The sequence below is a fragment of the Lytechinus variegatus genome, chromosome 3 (assembly GCF_018143015.1).
Source record: "Lytechinus variegatus isolate NC3 chromosome 3, Lvar_3.0, whole genome shotgun sequence".
In the NCBI taxonomy this organism is placed as follows: domain Eukaryota; kingdom Metazoa; phylum Echinodermata; class Echinoidea; order Temnopleuroida; family Toxopneustidae; genus Lytechinus; species Lytechinus variegatus.
The window spans coordinates 51,874,088-51,898,648 of record NC_054742.1 but is presented as its reverse complement, the minus strand read 5'-3'; the positions used below and the strand labels follow the sequence as shown (position 1 = coordinate 51,898,648).

Here is a 24,561-nt window from a genome sequence, read left to right as displayed (position 1 = left end):
TATTGATCATTTCATCTCTTAGGATCTGACATGGAGATCGATGTCATTGATGTCAGGAAACAGGACGAGATGAAAATGTCAATGAGGGATTGGTCAGATTACTTCACAAGTCCTAGCAGAGACAAAATCCTCAATGTGATCAGCCTCGAGTTCTCACAGACAAGGTATGTTGAAGTACCATGTGGTTTGTTTGATGAGGAGGAGGACGATTATAACAGTCTTATTATGATGATTATGAAATGGCTGTAAAACCTGTTGTGCTTTGAAAATTGGTACAAATTGAATAATTTTTTTATGTTTACTTTGTAATTTTTAATGAACTTTGATGAATTAAATGCTTACTTGTAAATACTTCATAATTTTTTGGTTAATCAGAGTATCCTTTCATCCTCAGTCTCTTTTCATTTTCCTCTATTTTTTTGTTGTATTCCTAATTCAGTTTAGTGTGGTACATTATGTTATCAACTATTTAGTAGAGTGTGATTGTGAACATAGATGAATACAAGAATAAATGGGTAATGATGTGCATGCATTCATTCCATAACATGATTAAAGGGTTGTAACTACTTGTTATGATGCCAGTTGGTTTAACTCTGTGTTTGTATATAATCACTTCTAAAAGCTGAATCCATTTGTTTTGCTTCTGCTAATGGTCTGCAACAGAATTCTTAAGGGAAGTAGGGCCTAGCATTTTCCATGTCTGCATTGCTTAATGCTCCACAATGTTGCTGAATGAAAATACGCTATCAAAATAACATCACATAAAAGATACGTAGTAGTAGAAAATAAACAGGGATGAAATTAGTCATCATACAATCAAAATCTATTTTTGTTTTTAGGTTGTCTGACTTGGTGGAGGCTCCAAGGGTTGTTCGGAAGATTAGCTGGGTTGAGAACATCTGGCCAGATAAGCTGCCTGAGGACTGCCCTTATGACAAGCCCCGTGTCTCCAAGTACTGTCTCATGAGCATCAAAGATAGCTATACAGACTTCCATGTGGACTTCGGAGGGACTTCAGTTTGGTATCATGTCTTACGAGTAAGTTACATAGATTATTTCTTATATTGGTTGGTAGTTACATGACTATGACGAGTGATGGTCATTTCTGTCACAATTTCATACCTTCTGAACCTGTGTTCTACCAATTAGGGTACTTGTCATTATCTAAGGATTTCTTTGATCTATTCATTCTTTTTTTCTAATTTTCCATGTTTCTTGCAAATTTTCTCCTGCTAAAAATTCTCATTGTGATTAATGTGATGCCTAGCAATTGTCTCGAACTCAATAAGCCAATCAACAGCAGCCAGGATCTACAACAACTTTTTTCTATTTGTTCTCGCAATCCAGACAATTCTTAGTTATTCGAATAGAAAGGAACATGGATTGACATAAGGCACTTGATTATTTAATTGCCATCTAACTAAAGCGTAAACAGCTCTCCTGCTGTCAGTGCTTACTGTGCTCTTTATATTGATAAGAAAAGATGGAGACAGAATGAGAAAGGGAGAGATGGGTGGGACAGGGCGGGTGATTTTCTGAAACCTGAGATGGAAGGGATGAAGAAATTGAGAGAGAGAGAGAGTTTGATATTCTTTCTTGAAATTGAGTCATGAAAATAACAGAGATAGAGGGAGAGGGGTATTCTTTGTGGAATTGGATGTAGTTCTTAAACTGACTAAGCCAGACAAGATATGATGGCTTACTGCAATCGGAGAGGTGATGCAAAGAGAAGATGTAATGTTCCAGGTGACTGGACTTTCTGTCATCTTAAGGACAGTCTCTCCTTTGAATTTCCACTCGGTCTCTATCATTTTTTCCCATTCAATTTCATTGTATCAAGCCAACAGTTCCTCCTGGACTAACTGAAAGTTGAACTGTAAACCTCTGCATTGCAAAGACCGTGATATTTTCTCAATATTTTTCACAATGCAGGGTGAGAAGATCTTTTACTTTGTGAAGCCAACAGAAGAAAACCTGGAAGCCTATGAAGCCTGGAGCAGGTTGGAGCAGGAGAAACAGAGTGAAACCTTCTTTGGAGATAAAGTGGACATCTGCTACAAATGTGTGGTCAAGCAAGGACAGACATTGTGTATACCAACAGGTCAGTTGGTACAAAATTGATTTCATTAGTGATTATGGCATTTGTTATAACATCAGTTAAGAATCTGTTTGGTAATTCCATTTAAATGATAAAGATATTTGCTATTGAGGGGAGTGTTTCATCAACATTTTCATCCGACATGTCAGATCTGACAACTTTCCTTGATTTTGATTGGCTGAGAGGCATTGTTCCTATGGTAACTGTCGGGTAAAATGGTACTTGTCGGATAAAACGTCCGACAAGTCCTTTCATAAAATGCTCCCCAGTTGTGTGTGTTTGTTTGCCAGAGAGTGTCTGTATGTGAAATTATATGTAATTATGTGAAGAATACATTATTAGCAATAATGAATGATTAGGTACACTTCCACATTGTTGATGAGAATTCAAATATGCCACGGCATGGGGAATATAATCTGGTTAGATATAAAGCACCAAAGGCATTGTACTTTTTGCACTTACTGATAAATACTGCCCTGGTTATCAGGTTCAATCAGTCTTGCCTGTATACAATGTGCATTCATTCTTTACTTGGTGGGGGGGGGTTAAAAATATTGTGTTGTGTAGATGAAGCTCTTTCCTTGTGAACTGTGTTTTGTTGCATATAGAACGCACAATACAGATCAGTAAGAATATTTTTTTAATTGTTACACACCTTTGTATATTAAGATCGCTGATAAATCTAAAAAAATGTTTACCCGAGGTTGGCGTGAGACCTATCCGAGGTCAGAAAAAAATGTAAACGTGTTAAATCCATTTCATTTTCTTGTTTTGCTTATTTCAGGTTGGATACATGCAGTGCTGACAACTGTTGACAGTCTTGTGTTTGGTGGCAATTTCCTTCATGGTTACAGCATAGGTTTACAAATCAAGTAAGATACCTTTCACTTCAGAAGTTATTAAAGAAATATATGTGTTATATCACTGAGCATTATACAAAAACTCTCAATGGTTTTTTGGTAGTAATAATAATAGTATATAAATTTATAGAGCGCAGAAACTATTCCATTAAGTATATATTCTACTGCGCTTTATTCGACTCCTAAAATGCTTGTTATTAATTAAATAGATGTGTTTTGAGCTTTGATTTAAAGTTGTGTACGGATGGTGCCTTCCTAACTTCCAGTGGTAAGCTATTCCAGAGCTTGGGGGCTACACAAGCAAATGCTCGATCACCTAGTGTTACTTTTGTTTTGAAGAATGGGATCTGTAAAAGCAGAGGATCCATTGAACTTCTCAAATTTTGACCATGAATACTGGTAATCATGGAATGTACCCATGCTGTTTATACTACAGTATTATATTATATAGGATTGTGAATCTATAAATATATTTTTAGAGAGCTTCAGTAAATAGACCCTAGGACCTTGACTCATTGGAAAATGAGCCCGTAAATGGGGTTTATCAAAAATGCATGACATAGTATATAGTATAATTAGCCAGCCTTTAATGGGTTTATCAAAATGGATTTTTTTTTTTTTGGGGGGTGGGAGTTCCATATCAATCAGTCACTTACAGGTTCCATACACAGAGTTGCTAATTTTCCGGATTTTTCCGGAATTCCGGATTTTTTCCTTTGCTGAAAAATATTCCGGGAAAAAAAATTGATTGTCAAAGTGAAATCCGTAAAAATTTCCCCTCCAAATCTTGTCACGGAGTTCGCTACGGAGAGCGCAATTTCAATTTTGGATGGCCAATTTGCGCAGACGGAAAATTATTAGCGTTGTGCGCAGCATGAAGTTTAGCTGGTACTGTACTTGCACGGTACGCGCGAGCAATACATTGTAGCAGTTGCAAACGCCGCCCTATACCCTGCAGGGATACGGGTGTCAGCGCTATCCCAGTCGGGCGATCGCCCGGTAGAACCGCTCGAAGCACGGCCCGGTGTGGCTGCAATTGCCTGCTGCTGCGTGAGTGATTGGTTGTCTGCCGCGGGATTTCAGCTGAAAACCTATTTGCTACCATGAAATATGTGTTCTCTGGTGCGTATTCATCAATTCATATGTGTGAACTATCCATCATTTTGATAGAAATTGTGATTTATGGATTTTCAATAGTATAGGATTGTCTTGTTGATGAGTACAGTGAGTGAAAAAGGGCACCCCAGTCCCCAGCTGCTACATACACCCGTCCCGAGTCGCACCCATTGGCCGCAGCATATTAACCCGCAGCAGGTTAACCCGTACCGTAATGAGTACGGGTTACATGATTTTTTTTTTGAGCACCTTTCTTGCCTATGATATGAAGTTTATTATGTCATTAATTATTTGTTATGTACTACTGTAGATTAATGATTTCAGCCCTCTAAAGAATAAGAAAACGTTCCAGCTTCAGGGGGCTTCGCCCTTGACCCCGCCAGGGGCCTTCGCCCTTGACCCCGCCAGGGGCCCTGGGCGGGCCCATGGACCCCCGGCCTGGGTTTTCAGGATTTTTTTGAGCTATCAGTTAGCATCTCTGCATACATGGTAGTATTCTTTTTTTTCTCTCTCCTTTCATTATTCTCTCTTTTTATTATTTATCAATCAGAATCCATGAATTAGAAAAGAGAGTAAAGACACCACCTAAGTTCCAGTTTCCATGGTTTGAAGCCACTATGTGGTATGCTGCTGCTCACTTACTTGACAAATTAAAAGGTCAGTTTCTGCACTTGATACCTTTACGACTTTTCGGATAATCTGGAATATCTATTTTGTCTGTTCTATTTTCAGTGGCCTACAGCTATTATGTGGTATGTCTTTGCCCGATTACTTTGTTGAATTAAAAGGATAATAGCTGCAGATGAAAAATTAATCTTAACTATTGGAAAGGTTTGACTATTGTGACTGCGATGAAATTTTCTGAAGATAAGAAAGGATTATTTGTCCCTTTCAATTTACATTGTTTGAAGTCAATAATTGTATGCTCCTACTCCCTAATTTACAATTGGTTGGTCTATTCTGTGAAGCTGGTATTTGCTGCATACATGAGCTAAATTCTTTAACATATGTATAAATTGTTTTATTCATGGTTTCTTCATATCTTTATACTGAAGTGGAAATGTAGGTGATTTTTAATGCAGCTAGCAATATTGAAACCACATCAAAAACTTCCGCTCCCACTTTTATGATGATATGAAACAATTTATCTATTCAACAGGGTTATAGTTTTGTTTTTTACTTATGTGCACAGCTGCACTTCACCTTGCTTTGTGAAAGTGAATACCAACAATATTTAAACTCTCAAGTGTTTTATCTGATTATGACAATGTGTAGAATATACGTGAGTAGTTCTTAAGTCCAACACTAATCTTATTTATTTTCCCCTATATATTGGTACTTTTAAGTACTAGTATACCCGGACCTCACTTTGTCTGACTCCTTTTCTCTCACTTCTCCTATCACTTCTCCTATCACCTCTCTTGTACACTCTCTCCCTCCACTCCCTTCCCCTTTCTATGTCTCTCACTTATCTCATCTCCTGCTTTATCACTCTTTCTTCCTTTCCCCAACCTCGTCTCATTATAATTCTTAGTTGTTTTTTTTTTCATTTCTCTTTCTCCAACACAGAAGGCAGAGAAGAGAAGAGAAGGATATCACCTCACATTATTCTTGGTATCAAAGACCTGTGCAGTACTCTCAAGTCATGGACAAATAAAAGAGAGGTGACTAAACTTTTCCATGATGTTTTATCACTAATCGCTATTTTTCTTCCTTTTTTTATTGCAGGAGTTTCTGCATTTTATTCTTAAATCAATAATCAATGAACATGTTCCCATAGTAACAAAGATATAAATGAATACATTTTAAATGTGTCAACCGAATACATTAATAATAACTGACAGAGAGTGATGATTAAATTATACTTAAAGCATGTGATAAGTAAGTTGAGTAAAATACAGGGACCATATTTTAAGCACAAAACTGCTTGAAGCAATAGCAGCCAGGAGATGATATCATCTTCTGCAGAAGCAGGTCATATGAGGGTTAATTCTCATTATTTTGGTTACAAAAAAATAAAATTCCTTGCCACTAAGAGAGAGGTTGCATTGAGGATAAATCATCAGAATACATGTCATAAGTTCGCCTGAAGGAGCTGCACTTACTCATCCTTCCCTTCCCCTTCTCGTTCTACTTCTTGTCTGTGTAGAAATGGACTGCCTATTTGATTATACTGTGTGAATAGCTATTTGACTTTTGAACAGACGATATGGTATTTCAATCACACTGAATGGACAGCTAGAGATATTGCCTGGAAAAAGTTCAGTGTTGCCTTTGCAAGTGCATTTTGAAAGGATTGCCAAAGAATAGATGTGGTCTTGAAAATTGCATTTTGTTACAATTCATTCATTACAACATAGGTATTATATTTCAGCTGAGTAACGATTATCTCATCTCAGTCATCTGTAAAAACCCAGTCATCATGCTTTTAATATGTTAAGTTAATAGCCCTCATTCAAATAAGTCATTTATTCTTTTTGTTGAGCCCACCAAACTGGGTGGAAACTAAGGGATCACTTTGGAGTCTTTCCACCAGTTGTTCATCCATCATGCGTACAAAAATTTGAATAATTCTTTGTCAAAAGCTTCAGAATCAGTCAAACTTGGATGGAATTTGACAATATAGACTTTCCAAATTATTATGTGAAGATTATTGCAAGGTCAGAGCTTACCAGCAGAGGTCAACAACCATTTTAAGCCCAGTGTTATGTCAATATCTATGGGCTATGACTTAGCCTTCATTTTCTCAACAATGACTAAACTTTGGATGGTAGGTGTTTCAAAGGAAGGTGAAAAGGCACAAGAGGCGATCAATCTTTTTAAGCCAAGTTTTAGGATTTTGGAGCAAGATTCTTCTTTTCCCCATAAGTTTGTGCGTATTTCCCCAGTTGTAAACTTCTTGAGCTTAAATTCACTGCAAGGTCAACAGTAACCAGCAGGGTTCAACACACTCTAATATTGAAACCATATATACGCAAAATTGGGCACGACACATTTTGGCTGTTGCCTTGATATTGGCATTGAATGGTTGAAATGCCACGATAGATCGTAATCTGATATTGCACTCCTCGATCATTTCTGTTTGGGATCCTACGTTAATTCATTGAAATAAGCTTGTTAAATGAACAGTCGAATTATGAAAAGTATTGTTAGTTTTAACAATGTGCATCATATGTCTAATGCATCAAAGGATTGATATAATTATATTCAACTAACATTTTAATCTTTGAATTTCATGTTGTTCATAAGCTGCTAAAGGCAGTTACAAGATCTGTGAAAGTAAGTCTATTTCATGTATACAAATATTCCTTCGTTAAAAAAAAAATTTCTGTGACTTTTGCTCCATGTGATTTTGATTGCTGAATATGAGTTCCCTTTGCCAAATTGCAGATAAGAAATAGTTTACAGAGCTCCTTGACTTATAGTTTCAAATTCCCCTTCCCAATTCAATATGTTTCAAATGTTGTATTGTATTTGTTGGATTGTAAATAAAAATGATGCAATTTTTTTTCATTGCTGCTGTTGCCAAACCCAAGCCTTAAAATAATCCAATCTTCATATGAAATCACTTTGGGTAAACATTGATATCAGCAATGACATGTTTATTGTATTTAGCATGAGCTTACCATTATTCCTCAATCTGCGCTAACATTATTTTCCTAATATTTATCATTATCGATTAACAAAAAGAGAACTAATCATTTACAGGCATAAAGCAAACATCTGATTTCATCACGATTACGTGATAGACAATTTTTTTTAAATCTTTGCATGTATGTGGTATATCTGAATGGAATCACATTCTCTAATCTGAGTAATTGCACAAATGTACAAGTATAGCCATAGTCAATATTTGTGTGCATACATCATTTCCTGAAACCGTTGAAAGCTATTGGCTCTTTTTTGCATGTATATGATATGTAGTTGCACTTATAATTTGATATGATACTATAAAGTGCATCCCACAAAAAACAAAAACGAGATTTATCATAACTTAATCACAAATACAATAGACAAATGACTTACCATTGTAAAGCTTAGAATCTCCTCTTTCATCTGAAATTAGTTAGATTATTTCTCATTCACGCATGAGTGAGCAAAAACAATTTGAAGAGGGGATTCCAAAAGGTCATTTGGCGGGCTGTATCTGGGTTTCAAAAAGAAAACCACATTTTTAAAAAGTTCAATATCTGCTCTTTAATTTGATGCCTCAATTACAGAAAATGGTCAAGAAATAACAAAGTTCTGGTTATTTGAAATAAGGCTTGAATTTCAATAATTTCATAAAATGAAGAGGTTTTACAGGCTAGCGTTCAAACTCACTTGACACTCCGTTTTGTTGACGATCAGCCATGCATTATAAGTCTTTTGTTAACCATGCTATATCTTCTGTGGGAAACCGGTGAAAACCGTTTGTTTAATGAAATTATGGAAATACAAGCATCGTTTCAAGGGAACCTAACTTATTTACTTCTTGACCATTTTTTGTGATTAAGGTATCAAATAAAAGAGCAGATATTGAACTTTTTAGGCATGTGATTTTCTTTTTGAAATTCAGAGTTTTTGGTATCCTTTCTTCAAATTGTTTTGCTCACTCATGCGTGAATGAGGAATAATCTAAGTAATATCAGATGAAAGGAGATTCTAAGCTTTACATTGGTAGGTCATTTGTCTATTGTATTTGTGATTAACTTATGATAAATCATCGCTTAATCTCGGTTTCGTTTTTTCTGGGACGCACTGTATAATATGTTGTATGTTTACAATGTAATATCATAATACTTCAAAACCCCAGAACAGCTAGATTTTACCCATTGTGGGAATGCAGAATTTCCATTGAGCACTGCATGATATGTACATGTAAAAGGATAACACATGGTACCCGCCCTACCCACCATCTAGAAATATGTTTAAAAATCTATTAATGGAGCATTTTTTTCTGCATTCTGCTCTCAAAAGCATATCAATTTGTATATATGTAAGATATTAACAAGTATTCCACTCATTCAGTTTTGGGTGTTTGAGCCTTTTCAGATCTCATCATAGTCTTGTGACCTTGTTGATTGTTTTCAAATGCAGTTTGAGTATCATTATTACCAGATCATAATCATTTTCAATATCTGCCCCTAGGATGACAAGAGTATTCTCAGTGTCAATTGTAGAGTTGATCGCTTTAGTAGCATTTCCCTCCTAGACCCTGATTGCAGAGAAAGTTATCACCGAGAAGCGGTAACTCTTGTTATCATTAGTGACTACCATGTTTATAACATTGCTCAACAGGCAATTGAATACAAAATTCCACAAAATTTTACCATTGGGATGTAAGATTAAAAAGCAACAGGTGCCCTGATTTGTGCAATTTCCATCTTCTCTGACGCTTGTGCCCAGCGAGAATGTTTGTGATGACCAGATATGGGATGCTGATAACTATACAGTGTAGAGTTGTGGGAGGCTTTGCAGGAGATTCCCAAAGTACCCTGTCAATGAATTGCAATATCTCAAGCTTACCCATTCCAATACATTACCTTATACATCACAGGAAACAATGTACATGTTTACAGGAGTTTCATGTTCATCTTATCAAGTGTTACAATCTGAAAACAAAGAAGTGACCTGAACTTTAATAACCTTATTGATATTTACAACGGTGCACTAACTTAAAAGTCATAGTTGAAAATCAGCAGGCTAGTTTGGGGTAACCAATGAGAAGCAAATCTTTCACAGTACAGTATTTGTTCGGTGACCTGAACTTTAATAACCTTATTGATATTTACAACGGTGCACTAACTTCAAAGTCATAGTTGAAAATCAGCAGGCTAGTTTGGGGTAACTAAATGAGAAACAAATCTTTCACTGTACAGTATTTCTTGGTGACCTGAACTTTAATAACCTTATTGATATTTACAACGGTGCACTAACTTCAAAGTCATAGTTGAAAATTAGCAGGCTAGTTTGGGGTAACCAATGAGAAGCAAATCTTTCACAGTACAGTATTTGTTCGGTGACCTGAACTTTAATAACCTTATTGATATTTACAACGGTGCACTAACTTCAAAGTCATAGTTGAAAATTAGCAGGCTAGTTTGGGGTAACCAATGAGAAGCAAATCTTTCACAGTACAGTATTTGTTCGGTTTATCAGCATTTGTGATGCTCCAAAAATCTTCCTTGGAATCATATATGCAATAGTTTCCTTGACCATTAGGGCATGAGTAAGGCAAGTACAGAGAATCTCATAGAAATATGGAAATAACTTGCATTTAAACTAGGGTTCCTCTAGTATTTTTTGACATAGGTCATTTTGATAGTAGGCATGAAAAAGATAACTATCATTCTGTCCAAACCTTAGTCTCTTGTTTTGATTTGATAATTATTATTTTTAATTTCTGCACCATTTCTACTATCCTGCATGAGACTTGAGTCATTGTAATATAGAATCAAATTTTGAAAGCAAATTTAGTCTGGACCATACCTGTTTGCATGTACCTTCCCAACTAAGACACCAAGCAATTGTGTGTGAATGTACACTCTATACTCAGCACACATTTTTCTATTCTGGAAACCAGATGTTTACCAGAGTTGATTAAGTTCGTGTATTTCATTGATTCATTCCTTATTACTAAGTTATTTGATTTCTGAAATCCTTTCCACTAAATACAAATTTGTTCACAAAGTTGTTCATCCATTATGCATACAAAAATTGAACAATTCTTTGTCAAAGGCTTCAGAGTCAATCAAACTTGGATAGGATTTGATAATGCAGACTTTCCAAATTATTATTTGAAGATTTTTGCAAGGTCAGAGTTTACCAGCAGAGGTCAACAACCATTTTAAGCCCAGTGTTATGTTAATATCTATGGCCCATGACTTAGCCCCCACTTACCAAACAATTACTTTACTTGGTAGGTGTTACATAGGAAGGTGATAAAGCATAAGAGGCGATCAACCTTTTTAAGCCAAATTTTAAGATTTTGGAGCAAGTTTCTTCTCTTCCCCATAAGTTTGTCCTTATTTCCCCCAATTGTAACCATCTTGAGCTTAAATTCACTGCAAGGTCATTGGTAACCAGAATTTGATATTCGACCCAAATATATGCAAAATTGGGCCCAACACTTTTCGGCTGTTGCCTTGATATTGCCATTGAAAGGTTGAAATACCACTTGCATTTAAACTAGGGTTCCTCGAGTATGTTTTGATATAGGTCATTTTGATAGGATGAAAAAGATAACTATCATTCTGTCCAAACCTTAGTCTCTTGTTTTGATTTGATAATTATTATTTTTAATTTCCGCACCATTTCTACTATCCTGCATGAGACTTTCCACTAAATACAAATTTTATTATGTTTTCTTTGTTTGGATATGGGACTAGTCATTCATTATTGTGGCAGCGTCTTGTGCTCATTAATAATTTCCTGTAATATAATATAATTCTTGTGACTAGCTTTTTCCCTGAAACAACAGCTTCTGTCTTCTTTGATACTTACCAGGTCGGGGTTATGACATGGTTTATCATGTTTCACATTTTACATTAGAAGAGGCTAGGGTACACGTAATGGTAAATTTTGAGCACTTTTTTTCCATTACAGTGATTGATCTAGGAACAAATATCATGGGATGTTCCATTCTAATGTGAATGAAATTCAAACAATTTGTTAGATAAAAGTAATAAACAATTATGTCTGTGTTGCATTATTTGTTTCAGATAAGACACCATCAGAAAGAGATTCCAGAGACGGTCAACCAGAGTCAATTGATCAAGGAGCTTGCCAAGGAACTGAAATCATATGAGGTAATATACAATTAATGCACATTTATGAGTGTGTTATGACGATGCAGCACACTCGAGGGTATTTACAATTATGCGAAAGCAAGAGGCGCTTGCGCCGAGTGCTTTTGCATAATATTGTGAATGCCCGAGAGTTGCTCGCATCGTCACTAACATCACGAATCTTAAAATGTGCATTAATTGTTTTATAAAACGGGTCGGCAAAAAGAATTTTTCATGGAAATCTTGTTCAAATCCCTCCAACTTGTGTACGATTGCACAGACGAAGAGATCACAAGACTATCAATTTTGACATCACAGGCGTATCTACTATGCGCGCCTAAGTAAGCGCATCAAAATCCTAGCCAGCCTCTTTTACTGAACGCGTATCAGTTTTTACGTGCTATTGGAACTAATGCTGCACAAAAATTGCATAGTGCTGCACAAAAAATGCACAGTGCTGCACGAAAAATGCACGACTGGAAGGTTGCGCATAATTAAAGCATGAACACGTGACTTGAATACGCACTCACCATTGGCTACATCCTTGAACCCGTTTTATAATAACAATTTATACCATCAAATGTATTTATGCTACATGTGATATTACAGACACATTCTGACTGCCATGTATGTACTGGGATACATGTAGGTTGATTGATTTAATGGGGACATTATACATACATGTAAACAAAGACCCATGATTCCTGCTTTGACTGCAAATTAATTGTCGGAAGATGAGGACAATGAATATGATACTTTCGTGGATAGACAGTCTGCAGAGATTGTTGGTAGAGAGAGGAGACGACTGGAAGACATGGGATGGGAGCTAAAAATGGATACCTCGAAATCTGAGGTGTAACACTACAAAAATAAAAACAATATACAGTGTAAAAAGCTAATGTTAACATGATATAAATACGTAATAAGATACAGATAAACCACTCTATTAAGACCCTTTGATATAATGGCTCTGTTCTTCCTATTAAGGTTACTAGATTACTAGTAATTGGAAGTTTGTTTGAATGTGCCTCTGTAACTTGTATATGTTTTCTCTTTGTTAAGTACATTGCCTCTGTAGTTTGTGCGTATTTAAGCACATTCTCACTGTTAAATACCATTTTGCTTGCTTTGCTTCATTTTAACACCATGTTATTACATAAACTAGTACTTCTACACGTTCCCCATGTTTTTTTTTCAGTTTAATGATTTTTTTTTTTTTACTTCCCCTCTCATATTGTAGCCTCAAACAAAAAAAGACAAGAAGAAGTCTAAGAAGAAAGGTCAGCTTGACAGTAAGCAGATTGAAGCATTAGAGCTACTGCATAGTGAAACAGAAGAAAACCTTCATGGTACTACGTCACATCGGTTACCTGCTCTCATATCCAAACCATTACCAGGTTCAGTAAGTATTCATCATTATCTGCATGTTATATTTTAATTATATTTAGTTAAAATGCTTTTTGTAATGTACAAAGTCATGTTTGAAACTACATCTGGCAATTTATAAGATAAATAATACAATAAATTTCTATCAGTCACAGCAGCTTTTTTTTTTTTGGTGTGTGTATAGAGCTCGAGTGCAAGACTGTTTAGTCTTCTTGATTATGGAATGCCAAGAGCGTCATATCTGACAGACCTGAGCATTCTATATGAAAACTCCATTATCATTGTTATATTCTAACAAGACTGAATCTCTATCATATCCAGTGTTCATAATGCACGCCAATGGTGACATTGATTACTAAATTTATTTTAGTATAATAACTATACATTTCTGTGTAGACTACCTTTTTGAGGATCAATTCTTTTACATAATGTCTGCTGTATAATGACAATTTGATTTGACTTATTTGCAGTATCGAGCACAGGCCCAGGACAGTAAACCATCTCTCAAACTACGCATTCCAAAGGTAGAAGCTGCTGATCAGACCTCAACGACTGCAACGTCAGAGAGTGAAGATGAAAGGTATCGGAAAAAGAGAAAGAAGAATACCACAGACGCCAGGAATCCTCAGACACTGAAATTAGTCGTCTCAAATGGCAAAATTGTCAGGTATGAAGCCTTATCTAGGATTCAAATCATGAAAATCATTATTCATTCTGCCAATAGTGGCAAAGATTTGTATTGATACCTAAGTATTCTAGGGACTGTGTGTAGGTACTCCTTTATCTACTAGATTCCATACTTTCAAAACAAATTTCAACCTTTTTGTAGTTTCAATCCTTTCAGCTAATAAGCTACCTCCCCCTCCCCCCCCAAAAAAAAAAAGAAAGAAGGAAAAAAAAACACTAAACATAATTCTTAAATGACAACCAAGTATTTTTTGAAATTATCTTTTAATTCAAATATTTAACAGGTAGTAAATCTGATAACTTTTATTTGGAAGAAATTTTACACAATGTGGTGTTATATGTATGCATTAATGTTTGAGCTTTTATTCCTCACATCATTTATGATATTGAGAAAGTAATTACATATTATACAGATATTGACTAATGGGGTGTGTAATATAAACATTCTTTGGACCGCCGGATTTATATTTTCCCGAGGGGTTATATTTTCCCGAAGCGCGCAGCGCTGAGGGAAAATATGATCACGAGGGAAAATATTAATCCTTTAGGCGGTCCAAAGATTTTTTTTTACACATCCCATCAGTCAATATCTGTTATATTAGATAGCCTTTAATGATGAAGATAAAAATGGTCTAACGATGCGTGCAACCTGTTGTTTACGATAGTCACAGTGATTGATGGAACTGGTATAGATCTAGATGTAACTTTAGTCTACTACTACTTTAATGCAGTGAATGGCCCTTTTCTAATCAAATCAAGTTTGTTTTAGGCCTAGCCCTAGATCTCAGTTAGAGTCCAGTTCAGATACTTTAGTCCCACATATTTTATTTCCGTTTAGTTGGTAACATCTAATCCACAAGAGGGCGCCATACACGTAGAAAATATATTCACGGACCGGTTGGTCAATATATTCATCGAAGGTGGACCGGCTGGGAAAATACACGGATTTCGATCATATCACGTGACGCGCAATTGACCAATCGCGCTTGGCTATCTGTCTTGGCTATCTAATATTACAGAATACTTATACCACCTGCAAAGTCTTAGTTATCAAGATAATATGTGCATTTTTGTTTGATAAAAATATAGATTTGTCAAAGTTTATCCATTTTCAAAATCAATACAATGTATTTTTAAAATGCACCAGAATAAAGGTTGATCATGAACTAGTCCTATTAATTTTGTGAATTCAAAACGCTGTGAATAAAGTTGCCATTTTAAATGATGTAATTATTGTATTACATTCTCCTTTCTCAACCAAGTCGAGGTGGATCACCTGTCACTGTTCAGAACACTGGTTTCTTACCGATATCTAAGAGTGAAGGCAGTAGTGAAGAGATCAACATTGATGATATATCAGCAGAAGACATCAAAGAGAGGCGGAAGCTGATGTCATCACAAGGTTCTCTCAAACTAAGATTATCATGTAAGACACCTTGATGCTTTTAGTGTAGTGATGTTGTCACAAATGTCGCCAGTTTGTTTTGCCATTCCATAAATGTGACATTGGCCATTATTTTACTTAAAAGAATAATAATTTAATGTGGTAATATGCTGAATAAGTCAAAATTGCATAAAAAAATAATTTCCTGTACAAATCCAATGAAAATTCTATATCTTACCAAAATCATAGATGTATCCTTATGTTAACCTTTACTGATTAAAAACAATTGACGTTGTGGGATTTATGTTCAAAATTCTGTTGTTGATGATGTCTATTAACAATAAAAAATAATAAATAATAAATGCAAAAATTAAAACGTGAAGAAATTAAAAAACAAAGTACATAAGGAAAAATAATTTTCCTTATTCAAAGATTTACAACTAAATTATCATTTTATGCATGAATTAATTCTAACAATTGATTGAAAATGAAAATGAATAACTTTGGAAAGATGTAATATATGAAATTTTGTAGATTACGTTGTGGGTGGCATGCATGACAATTTGTTACGATCAACAGCAGGATGGGGCCAAATTATACATCAGATACATTGCATTGAAATAATCGACATTATTCATTTTATTTACTCTATTATTTGTCAATAGACCGTAATATTTTTTTTTAAATATGATAGTATTTACCAATGCACTATTTTACTTTGTATTTTACAGTCAATGGTAAATCAAATCACCAAGGGGGTACAAGTAGTTCACATGATACCAGTAGTCTTCATAATACATCAGACACACTTGATTCAGATGATGATGTCTTGCCTTCAGATCGGAGTCCTAGGGTATGTTTGCTTACTTAAAGGTCAAGTCCACCTCAGAAAAATGTTGATTTGAATCAATAGAGAAAAATCAGACAAGCTCAATGCTGAAAAATTCATCAAAATCGGATGTAAAATAAGAAAGTTATGACATTTCAAAGTTTCGCTTATTTTCAACAAAATAGTTATATGAACAAGCCAGTTACATCCAAATGACAGGTTCGATGATGTCACTCACTCACTATTTCTTTTGTTTTTTATTGTTTGAATTATACAATATTTCAATTTTTACGAATTTGACGATTAGGACGTCCTTGCCTGAAACACAAAATGTTAAAATAATGGAATTCCACGTGTTCAGGGTGGAATGAAACTTCATTTCACATGACAATGATGAGAAAATAAAAATATTTCATATTTCATATAATAAAATACATAAGAAATGGTGAGTGAGTGATGTCATCAACTCTCTCATTTGGATGTAACTGGCTCGTTCATATAACTATTTTGTTGAAAATAAGCGAAACTGTAAAATGACATAACTTTCTTATTTTACATCCGATTTTGATGAAATTTTCAGTGTAATGCTTGTTGAATTTGTCTCTTTTTATTCAAATCAAGTTTTTGTTGGGGTGGACTTGTCCTTTAAAAAGGAACCATGTATGTAGTTGACCTAGGCCCCCATAACACAAAAGTTAGCGATTAATCGCATATTTGAAAGAACAATTCTGATTGGTTCCTAGTCAGTCTGCTGAGCAAAATGCTCATGCAACAATGATCTTGATTGGTCATTTCATTTAGCAATTAATCGCTAACCTTTGTGTTACGGGGCCCTGAGCTACTTCATAGATGGCAAAGATAGTCATTTGCAATTTTATGTATAGCATGAAACTAGAGTATGATGTAAGACAAGATAAATAAAAGGAAATTTATTTAGAGTCACTATACTTTCTGGTGTGGGGTTGTAGTGTATAGAGGCAAGTATACCTCTTGACATGTCAGCTGGGGGGGGAGGGTGCTTAATGGTTATGATAGTGGGTTCAGATATAGCACATATATCTGTAATGTATAACACTCATGGCACTCCACAATTATTACCCTTGCTTTGGCATTGCTGCCAATGAGACTCTTGAAGCATTTCAAGGAATAACTTCCTGCAAGGTATCCATTTTCTGGTCACAGACATCAAAACTTCAAACTTTGCATGGTAGGTTTATGTATGCCTTTGTGAGCAATGATAATCTGGCAAATTTTTTTTGTCATGAGGTCAAAGGTCATACATGTAGAGGGTCATTATTTCTAAATTTTAGAAGTTAGGTGTGTAATTTATTCTTGATATGGCAGTAGCAAAGCCATATATTTTGTCATTGAGAATCCTTCTAGTTATTATTCACTTGTAATTTTCATTAATTTTTATTATTTATTTATTTTTCTTTTCTTTTCACTTTGTCTCTTGTAATGAAAAAATAGTATATTGCTTGTAACAAGTACTGTGTGCTATAAATCTTTTTATTTATATTTTTATTTTTCACTGAAAATTCATGTGTTATGTGAAGGAAAGTGAAGAGACAATTAGGTTAACCAGCAATAACAAAGAAAATATTTGTTCTTATTTTTTGTTTTTACTTTTAGGCTCCTCAGTTAAGTAATGTAGATGTCCTGTTACAAGCCACAAAGCTTGAACCCTTACCAACAATAAGTCTTGCAGACATTGAAGCCGAGCTGAAGTAAGTAAAAATATCTGTTAGGGAAATGTTATTGAAGTGATTTTTCAATCATTCTCACTGACAGTTAAAAGCTACTGAAATTTGTGCATCTGATAAAGTTCAGGGAAGTTTCTCATTGAAAATCATCAACAAGATGCTTTATGAAATATTCCTCAGGTCCCTGTTTCCTAACTCCTGTTATCAATCTATTATTTGCTCTTGACCGATCAGATTGAAGGATTTGAGGAGCTTATTACAGTTTGAACTTGCCCATTGCCTTGTTCATATACACCATTACTGCAATATTACATCAGTAAGCACTTTCTGCAAAACCCCTGTATCATAAATGAGCTTGCACATTCTTGTGAAAGAAAATTCTGAAAAAAAAAACATGGAGAGTTCAGTGCTAAGCTTCAACTTCATATGCCTGTATATTCAATATTGGAAATATGAATTAAAAAATGTTTGAAAGTTTAAGTTGAAAATTCATTACAGATCTGATTTGCCATTCACTCTTTTCTGTGTGCTGCATTACTGCCTTTTTGGGGTCAGATTTAGAGATTTTTTTTTTAATGAATGAAAAAATTCCAAAATATTCTGTTGTCATTGATCAGGAATCAGCCAGCATCACCCGGTACCCAAGATGCCATCCAAGGAATGCTGTCCATATCACTCCCAGGACGATCATCCACCAGCCCCACTCTTGCCCATGATGATGATGACGATGACGACGATGATGACGAAGACAGCAATGAAGAAGGATACTCAAGAGAGAGGAGAGCATCCAGACACCGACATCGGAAACGATACTCGGATGATCCTGAAGAGTTACCCAACTGCTTTCAAGATGCCAAATATGGTAAGAATACATGGGTTAATGTTGTTGTTATCATTATTATATAGTAATTTAATCATAGCTAGCACTAGGCATAGGTATGCAGGTTTGCATCTTGGAAGGACAGTGATCTTGGCCCAGTCTTACGAAAAGTGATAGATTCAAATCAAAGTCAAATTGCATTCGATCTGAAATTCATTTTACAAAATTAATTTAGATCAATTGCAATTTGATTTTAATTTGAATCTATCGCAACTCTCTGATTAGACTTTGGGTTCACAGAGTCAAAGGTCACATTAGTCATTATTAATCTGAAATTCATTCACACAATGACTGAAGAATTATATGAGGGATCAACTTCAAACTTGATTCATGCATGCATGTGAGTAATGATGATCTGTTTCGATTTGACGGTTAAAGATCAACGGTCATGCAGGTCATTATTTGAAAATTTTACAAGTTAGGTGTTTAATTTATTATCGATCTGGTAATTGCAAAGGCATCAATTTTCAACTGTGCCACTGACAATCCATCTAGTTTTCAAAAAATTTTCTTAGATTGATTTGTGCAACTGATTATCTTTACTTCTGCTAGTATATCCCTCCCTGGATGATGACGGCGATGGTCCACTCTTCAAATCACGCAGCAAAACTCCAAGGAGAGATCAGTTGGATTTACCATGGAACCCCAAGGCCAAAGTATCCACTCCTAGTCAGAAGCTAGTCAGACCTGTCAGGGAGAATGCAAGGAGACCCAACATTGAGACAGGTTTAGCTGATGCTGCTGCCAGATTAGCAAACAAGGTATGGCCGTACTTGATTTAAAGAACACTTTATCACCTATCTATAGGAGCCACATTTTCTTTATCCCTTAGATGTGGTTTCTCATTAGGATGTTTCATTTCCCTAAAGTGAAGTTTGTCCATAAAGATGAACTTTTCTTGTCTTCTTGAGTAGTCTTTATTTATAACTGACAGCTTGGGCCTTCGATATGTTTCAAAATTTATAGAAATTTGACTGGAATGCATAATATTTTATAAGATGTTTTTTCCATAATGATTTTCAAGCCTTTGTGCTTGTGACTGTCCCCTTTCATGCAATGACTGTGTATTTTTATTTTACTGTGAATAATGTCAGTATGTTTTATTTTGTATGTTCAATTGTTGCATGGAAATTATATAATCATTCAAATCTCTTTCAAATTTATCTTTTAATATTTTCATTATTTTCCCCTATATTTTCTCAGTTGCATAATAATCCATCATGTCAAGCATTTTCATTCCATCTTCAAAAACCAGATCAACATTTCCCCACAGTACTGTTATTAATTCAGGATCCATATATTGACCCCCCCCCCATGATTCATGTCTGTCAAGATAACCTGTATGTCCCCATTTTTTAGCACTTTTTCATTTATCTTGTTCGGTTCCGCTATATTTTTCTGAGCACTTTTCGTCCACTATTCTGGCTGTCAATTTTTATTACCTATAACTTATTTGTTAAGGGCCCATTGACAACATGCTGTGCTCCACTTTAGGTCCCCCACTACTTTGGATTTAGATTGTTCTTTTTGCATTTATGTTTATTGTAATTATTGAACGATTAAACAAAAGTCTTTCTAGAATTGTATCAACAGTTAGATGTATTTGTCGCTATTCAATCATAGATTGACATACATGACCTCATACATTTTCATAAACTCCTTGATCCATTCTCTGTCTCCTAGCCAAGACCAAAGAGGCAGTACATCAGACGGAAACCCCTCGCACCTAAGAGGGCAGCAGAGCCCCTTGAGGATATCCCATCAACCAGTAGTGCATTCCTGGCCCAATCTCACAATGATCCATTCACATTCCATGATGCTCTGGATGTAGAGGAGCTTGACCTTACCCAGAGTGCCCCAGCTAATCTGCTCAAACCAAACACAGCCCTCGGACCAGGAAGGCGTATGTATTTTTTTCTCGATGAATTTGTTATCTTGAGGGAGAGGGGCTCTGTATTTGTTTTTGTTCTTTCTATTGGAAGATATTTAAGGATTAGTTTTATTGACCATAATTAGAAAGGGATAATTTAATTAGTGTAATATTTGCCAGTTTATATTTATGTTTGCCATAATGGTGTTCACATGAATTAAATTATTTGATTATTATTACACCAAATAGCCGTAACTTCTAATAGTTTGTTTGTAAGCCCAGGAAGATATTTATTCATGCTACTTAAGTATTTTGTAATATTGAAACAATATCATTATTCAAATTTTCAAATGTCTTTGATGTATATTATTGTAATTTCTGTTCAAATAACAGCTCCTAACAAGAAACCAAGGAAAGGAATGGCAACTGCAAAACAGAGACTTGGCAAAATCCTCAAACTGAAGAAAGGAGGAAGGATAATCATGTGATGGACTGGTTTCATCATCACTTCAAGCATATATTTGAGTGCTTTCTTACTAACTGATGAAAGTCATTCTCTACCACGGAAAGCTGGCCATGCCATATGACACTCCATGTTTGATGATAACATTGAAATATTGTATCATCGTAACTATTGTTTCAGACACGAGGAAAGATCTTTAAGACCCAGACGTTGCCCCTAATACCCTCGTCTAACTCACCAGCTCTACGGGAACGGGTTGCAAAGATGTCAGCCCTAACCAACTTTCTTCCCTATAAAGTGCTATGTATTCTGCTAAGCTGAAGGGGAAAAATGATATGTGACCATTGTAGGACAATATTATTGCTGCTTGTGACAATGGATTACCCAGCAATGCTTGATTGGGCAGCCTTGATACCATACCTTGTCTACAAGAAGGTGTGCATTGCCGACTGACATACATCAGTATACATCTTCTCCCAAGATGACAAATTATGTCTTCAATTGCTTTCCATAGTGATTGGTTTGAAGAAATATTGATTTGAATAAATCACAAAAGTTCTTAATAACACAGAGCCCATGGTCTGTTAAGCCTAGAGTTACACATGATTTTACAGATGCTAGATTGTTTAAATGATCTCAATTCCCATCAACTATAGGTGAAATATTAAAATACCTTTTGAATGCTGGTTATCATTTTTAAAAGATTAAAAAGGTTGTAGGAAATACAGTCCCCCTTTCATAGAACACCAGGAAAAATTTTTTGATGGCTCAACTAGAAAGAGTAGAGCTCGAAATGAGGGTTCATTTTGATACTGATAGGTTATTTGTGAGATTACAAATTTAAGGATTTTTCTTTTTTTTCAAACCTCTTTCCCTCTTATTTTTATTTGTACTTATGTTGCTCTCCAATGGAGGTGGCACCCAGGGAATGCCACTGACCTCACTTAGCGCAAGCACATGTTCAAGTTCTTTGTGAAGCCATGGGTAACTTGCAAATAAATTTAAGAAATGACCTTGGGAACAATCACACAAACAAAGAATGTATGTTAATGCCCCATTCAAGATTATGAAATTAAAATAAATGCATTATTCTTTTGGGTGTAGAAAAGTAGCTGACACAGAATGATGAGGACACAAGTGTGCTATGTGCTTCAGAGTACAAAAACAAGGGTGCTTCCTGCAAAACTACTACTACCTGTCTGATATATGATTCAAACTGGTTGATATATCAACATTTAATACTTTTACAGTGACTTCATTGTTTGATGTGTTTGGGTGTGGTTGCAAAATGTATTATTGGACAGATGAATTATTTTGCATTCAGGAATACAAATGTGACATTTGAATGATGAATAAGAAGTATGCACCATACTAGAGTTTATTAATGATACCCACCCCCCCCCCCCTCCCCAAAGAAAAAAAAAACACACACACACATGTGATTTCAAATTTTTTATGTATTTATTATTTATTTAAGTTCCCTTGGCCTGATTCTGAAATCTGGCTTAACTAAATCCATGGTATGAATCTTACCATTTGAACATTTTTCAGTGAAAGTAAGATATGATAAATGTCTGTCAGAAATGATGCTCATTGATAAAGTGAAAATCAACTGAAAAATGAATAAAGCGCAGTATTAGTTATTACAAACACTCCTAATAAACCATTTTGATTGCAGCAGAACTTTACAAATATACCATGAATTTTGTACTAAGTTTACTTGAATTGCAACTTTCCCATTATGACATCATTGTTTTGGCAGTGTAGTGAGGGCATTATATGTTTTTCCCATTATATTCATTTATTTGTTAAAGTTGTAATGATCTTGATTTAGGAAACCTTACTTTTTCAAATATCTGAAATTAATTTGTGAAATTCTCATTTATATTTCCGTGTTACACAGACCTCAGCTATTTATGATATTTTTTGTTTATAATTTACTTATTTGTTGTATCTCTTATTCTCTTTACTTTTATTTCTTCCTATTTGTTTGCATATTTTCTTTCTAATTCTATCAATTAGCCTAGGATGACATCAGTTGAATATTGCATTGAATGAGGATTGTTTGTTCATTTGCTTATCTTTTGTTCATGCATTTCACTGAATATATATATCTCTCTGTACAGATAAAACAAAACAAAAACAATTGTAAATACATTGTAGATCTTGCATAGAGTTTGTACTATTTTTTTGTAAATACATATGCATGTAAATTGTATAAAGATAAAATGTATAAAGTGTATAATAAGAAAAATCTTGAGTGCAAGTGTAGAGAATAAGAAGAGATTTTTTAGCATTGTTTGAGGTGTTGTTTATTTTATTCCTGATTTTTGTTCCCTTTATTTTCATCTCTTGTACGTGTTTTGTAATGTGATGTCATAAAGAAAATACCATGAGAAAATGATAAAAACTGGAGAAACCAAATCCCTGTGTTTATGATTTACATGTACTGTAGTTTGTTTCTGTTAATGTCAGGATAGAACAAAGCCGATTGCCAATATTTTATTGAATATCAAGGCAATTATCTCAAGTTTTTAACGATAACATTGTTGGATGTATTATCTGCTTTGGAAGGGGTGCGATTAAAGTGGGGGATGGGATGGTATACAAATTAAATTTTTAACGTCAATAATCAGAAGATAGCTGGTCCTTCTATTTATCCTATTATTTCTATCATCCAATGTTCCTCTTCATTTTCATTCTCTCCCTATTCAAATTCACTATCTATTTCATTGTCATGTTCTCACAATTTGCTTCTTTTGATTATAATTCCATGGTGTTATGTAGTTTATCTGCCTTGTTAATACCTTCCCTTTCCCTCCATTTTCTTTTCTTTTTTGCGTGCACTTCATCTTTGACCCCTTCTTCTTTTTTCACCTCCTTCATCACCACTACTACTACTGTCCTGATAGTTTTACCACAACAACTTCTACAAGTGCTGCTTGTAAGGTTTATTTTCAATTGGTCTAATGCCAATTCATCCAATTACCAACTTGTCTACCATCAGTTTATCCACTATTTACATAGTCTGTGTAATTGCCATTGTGTCCACACACCATTTAATCTAATAACCAGTGGGTCCAATAGCCATTTAGTCCATATACCATTTGGTCTGATAGGACTAAATGTTAATTGAGCAAAATGAATGAAAAGAAAAATGAGTATTAGACGAACTGGTTATGAGACCAAATGGTTGTAGACCAATTGGTTATTAGACCAAATGGTTATTAGACGAAGTGTTGAAGGATGGAATGGCATTAGACTAAATGATGTTAGACAATGTGAAGAGGGAACGAGTCGGCAATTGTACTGCCAACACCACTACTACTACCACTACTACTACTACTACTACTACTACTGCTACTACTACTACTACTACCACTACTATACTACTACTACCAGTAGTACTACTACTATACTGCTACTACTCATATTTTTTTTCTTTTACTACTTGTAATACTTCTAATACTAGTAATAATACTACTAAACATAAACACTCCGACTTTGCAGTCACAT

The 24,561-nt window shown here is 35.0% G+C and overlaps 1 protein-coding gene across 2 annotated transcripts in view; it reads left to right on the top strand.

Annotated features, from left to right (window-relative positions):
* The window catches only part of LOC121411312 (histone lysine demethylase PHF8-like), a 29,062-nt gene extending 6,982 nt beyond the window's left edge, over positions 1 to 22,080 (top strand). Inside the window, exons 5-21 of one of the 2 annotated variants that reach the window (XM_041603971.1) lie at positions 23 to 164; positions 840 to 1,038; positions 1,933 to 2,101; positions 2,883 to 2,970; positions 4,625 to 4,731; positions 5,644 to 5,738; positions 7,324 to 7,353; positions 11,778 to 11,864; positions 13,084 to 13,245; positions 13,700 to 13,896; positions 15,179 to 15,342; positions 16,032 to 16,153; positions 17,762 to 17,856; positions 18,450 to 18,694; positions 19,265 to 19,473; positions 20,396 to 20,615; positions 20,976 to 22,080. In XM_041603971.1, the coding sequence (XP_041459905.1) occupies positions 23 to 164; positions 840 to 1,038; positions 1,933 to 2,101; positions 2,883 to 2,970; positions 4,625 to 4,731; positions 5,644 to 5,738; positions 7,324 to 7,353; positions 11,778 to 11,864; positions 13,084 to 13,245; positions 13,700 to 13,896; positions 15,179 to 15,342; positions 16,032 to 16,153; positions 17,762 to 17,856; positions 18,450 to 18,694; positions 19,265 to 19,473; positions 20,396 to 20,615; positions 20,976 to 21,070 (2,426 nt within the window). In that variant the 3' untranslated portion in view covers positions 21,071 to 22,080. The remainder of the gene's footprint in view (positions 1 to 22; positions 165 to 839; positions 1,039 to 1,932; positions 2,102 to 2,882; positions 2,971 to 4,624; positions 4,732 to 5,643; positions 5,739 to 7,323; positions 7,354 to 11,777; positions 11,865 to 13,083; positions 13,246 to 13,699; positions 13,897 to 15,178; positions 15,343 to 16,031; positions 16,154 to 17,761; positions 17,857 to 18,449; positions 18,695 to 19,264; positions 19,474 to 20,395; positions 20,616 to 20,975) is intronic. The other variant, XM_041603972.1, reaches the window with a different exon arrangement.
* The last annotated feature ends 2,481 nt before the right edge of the window (positions 22,081 to 24,561 follow it).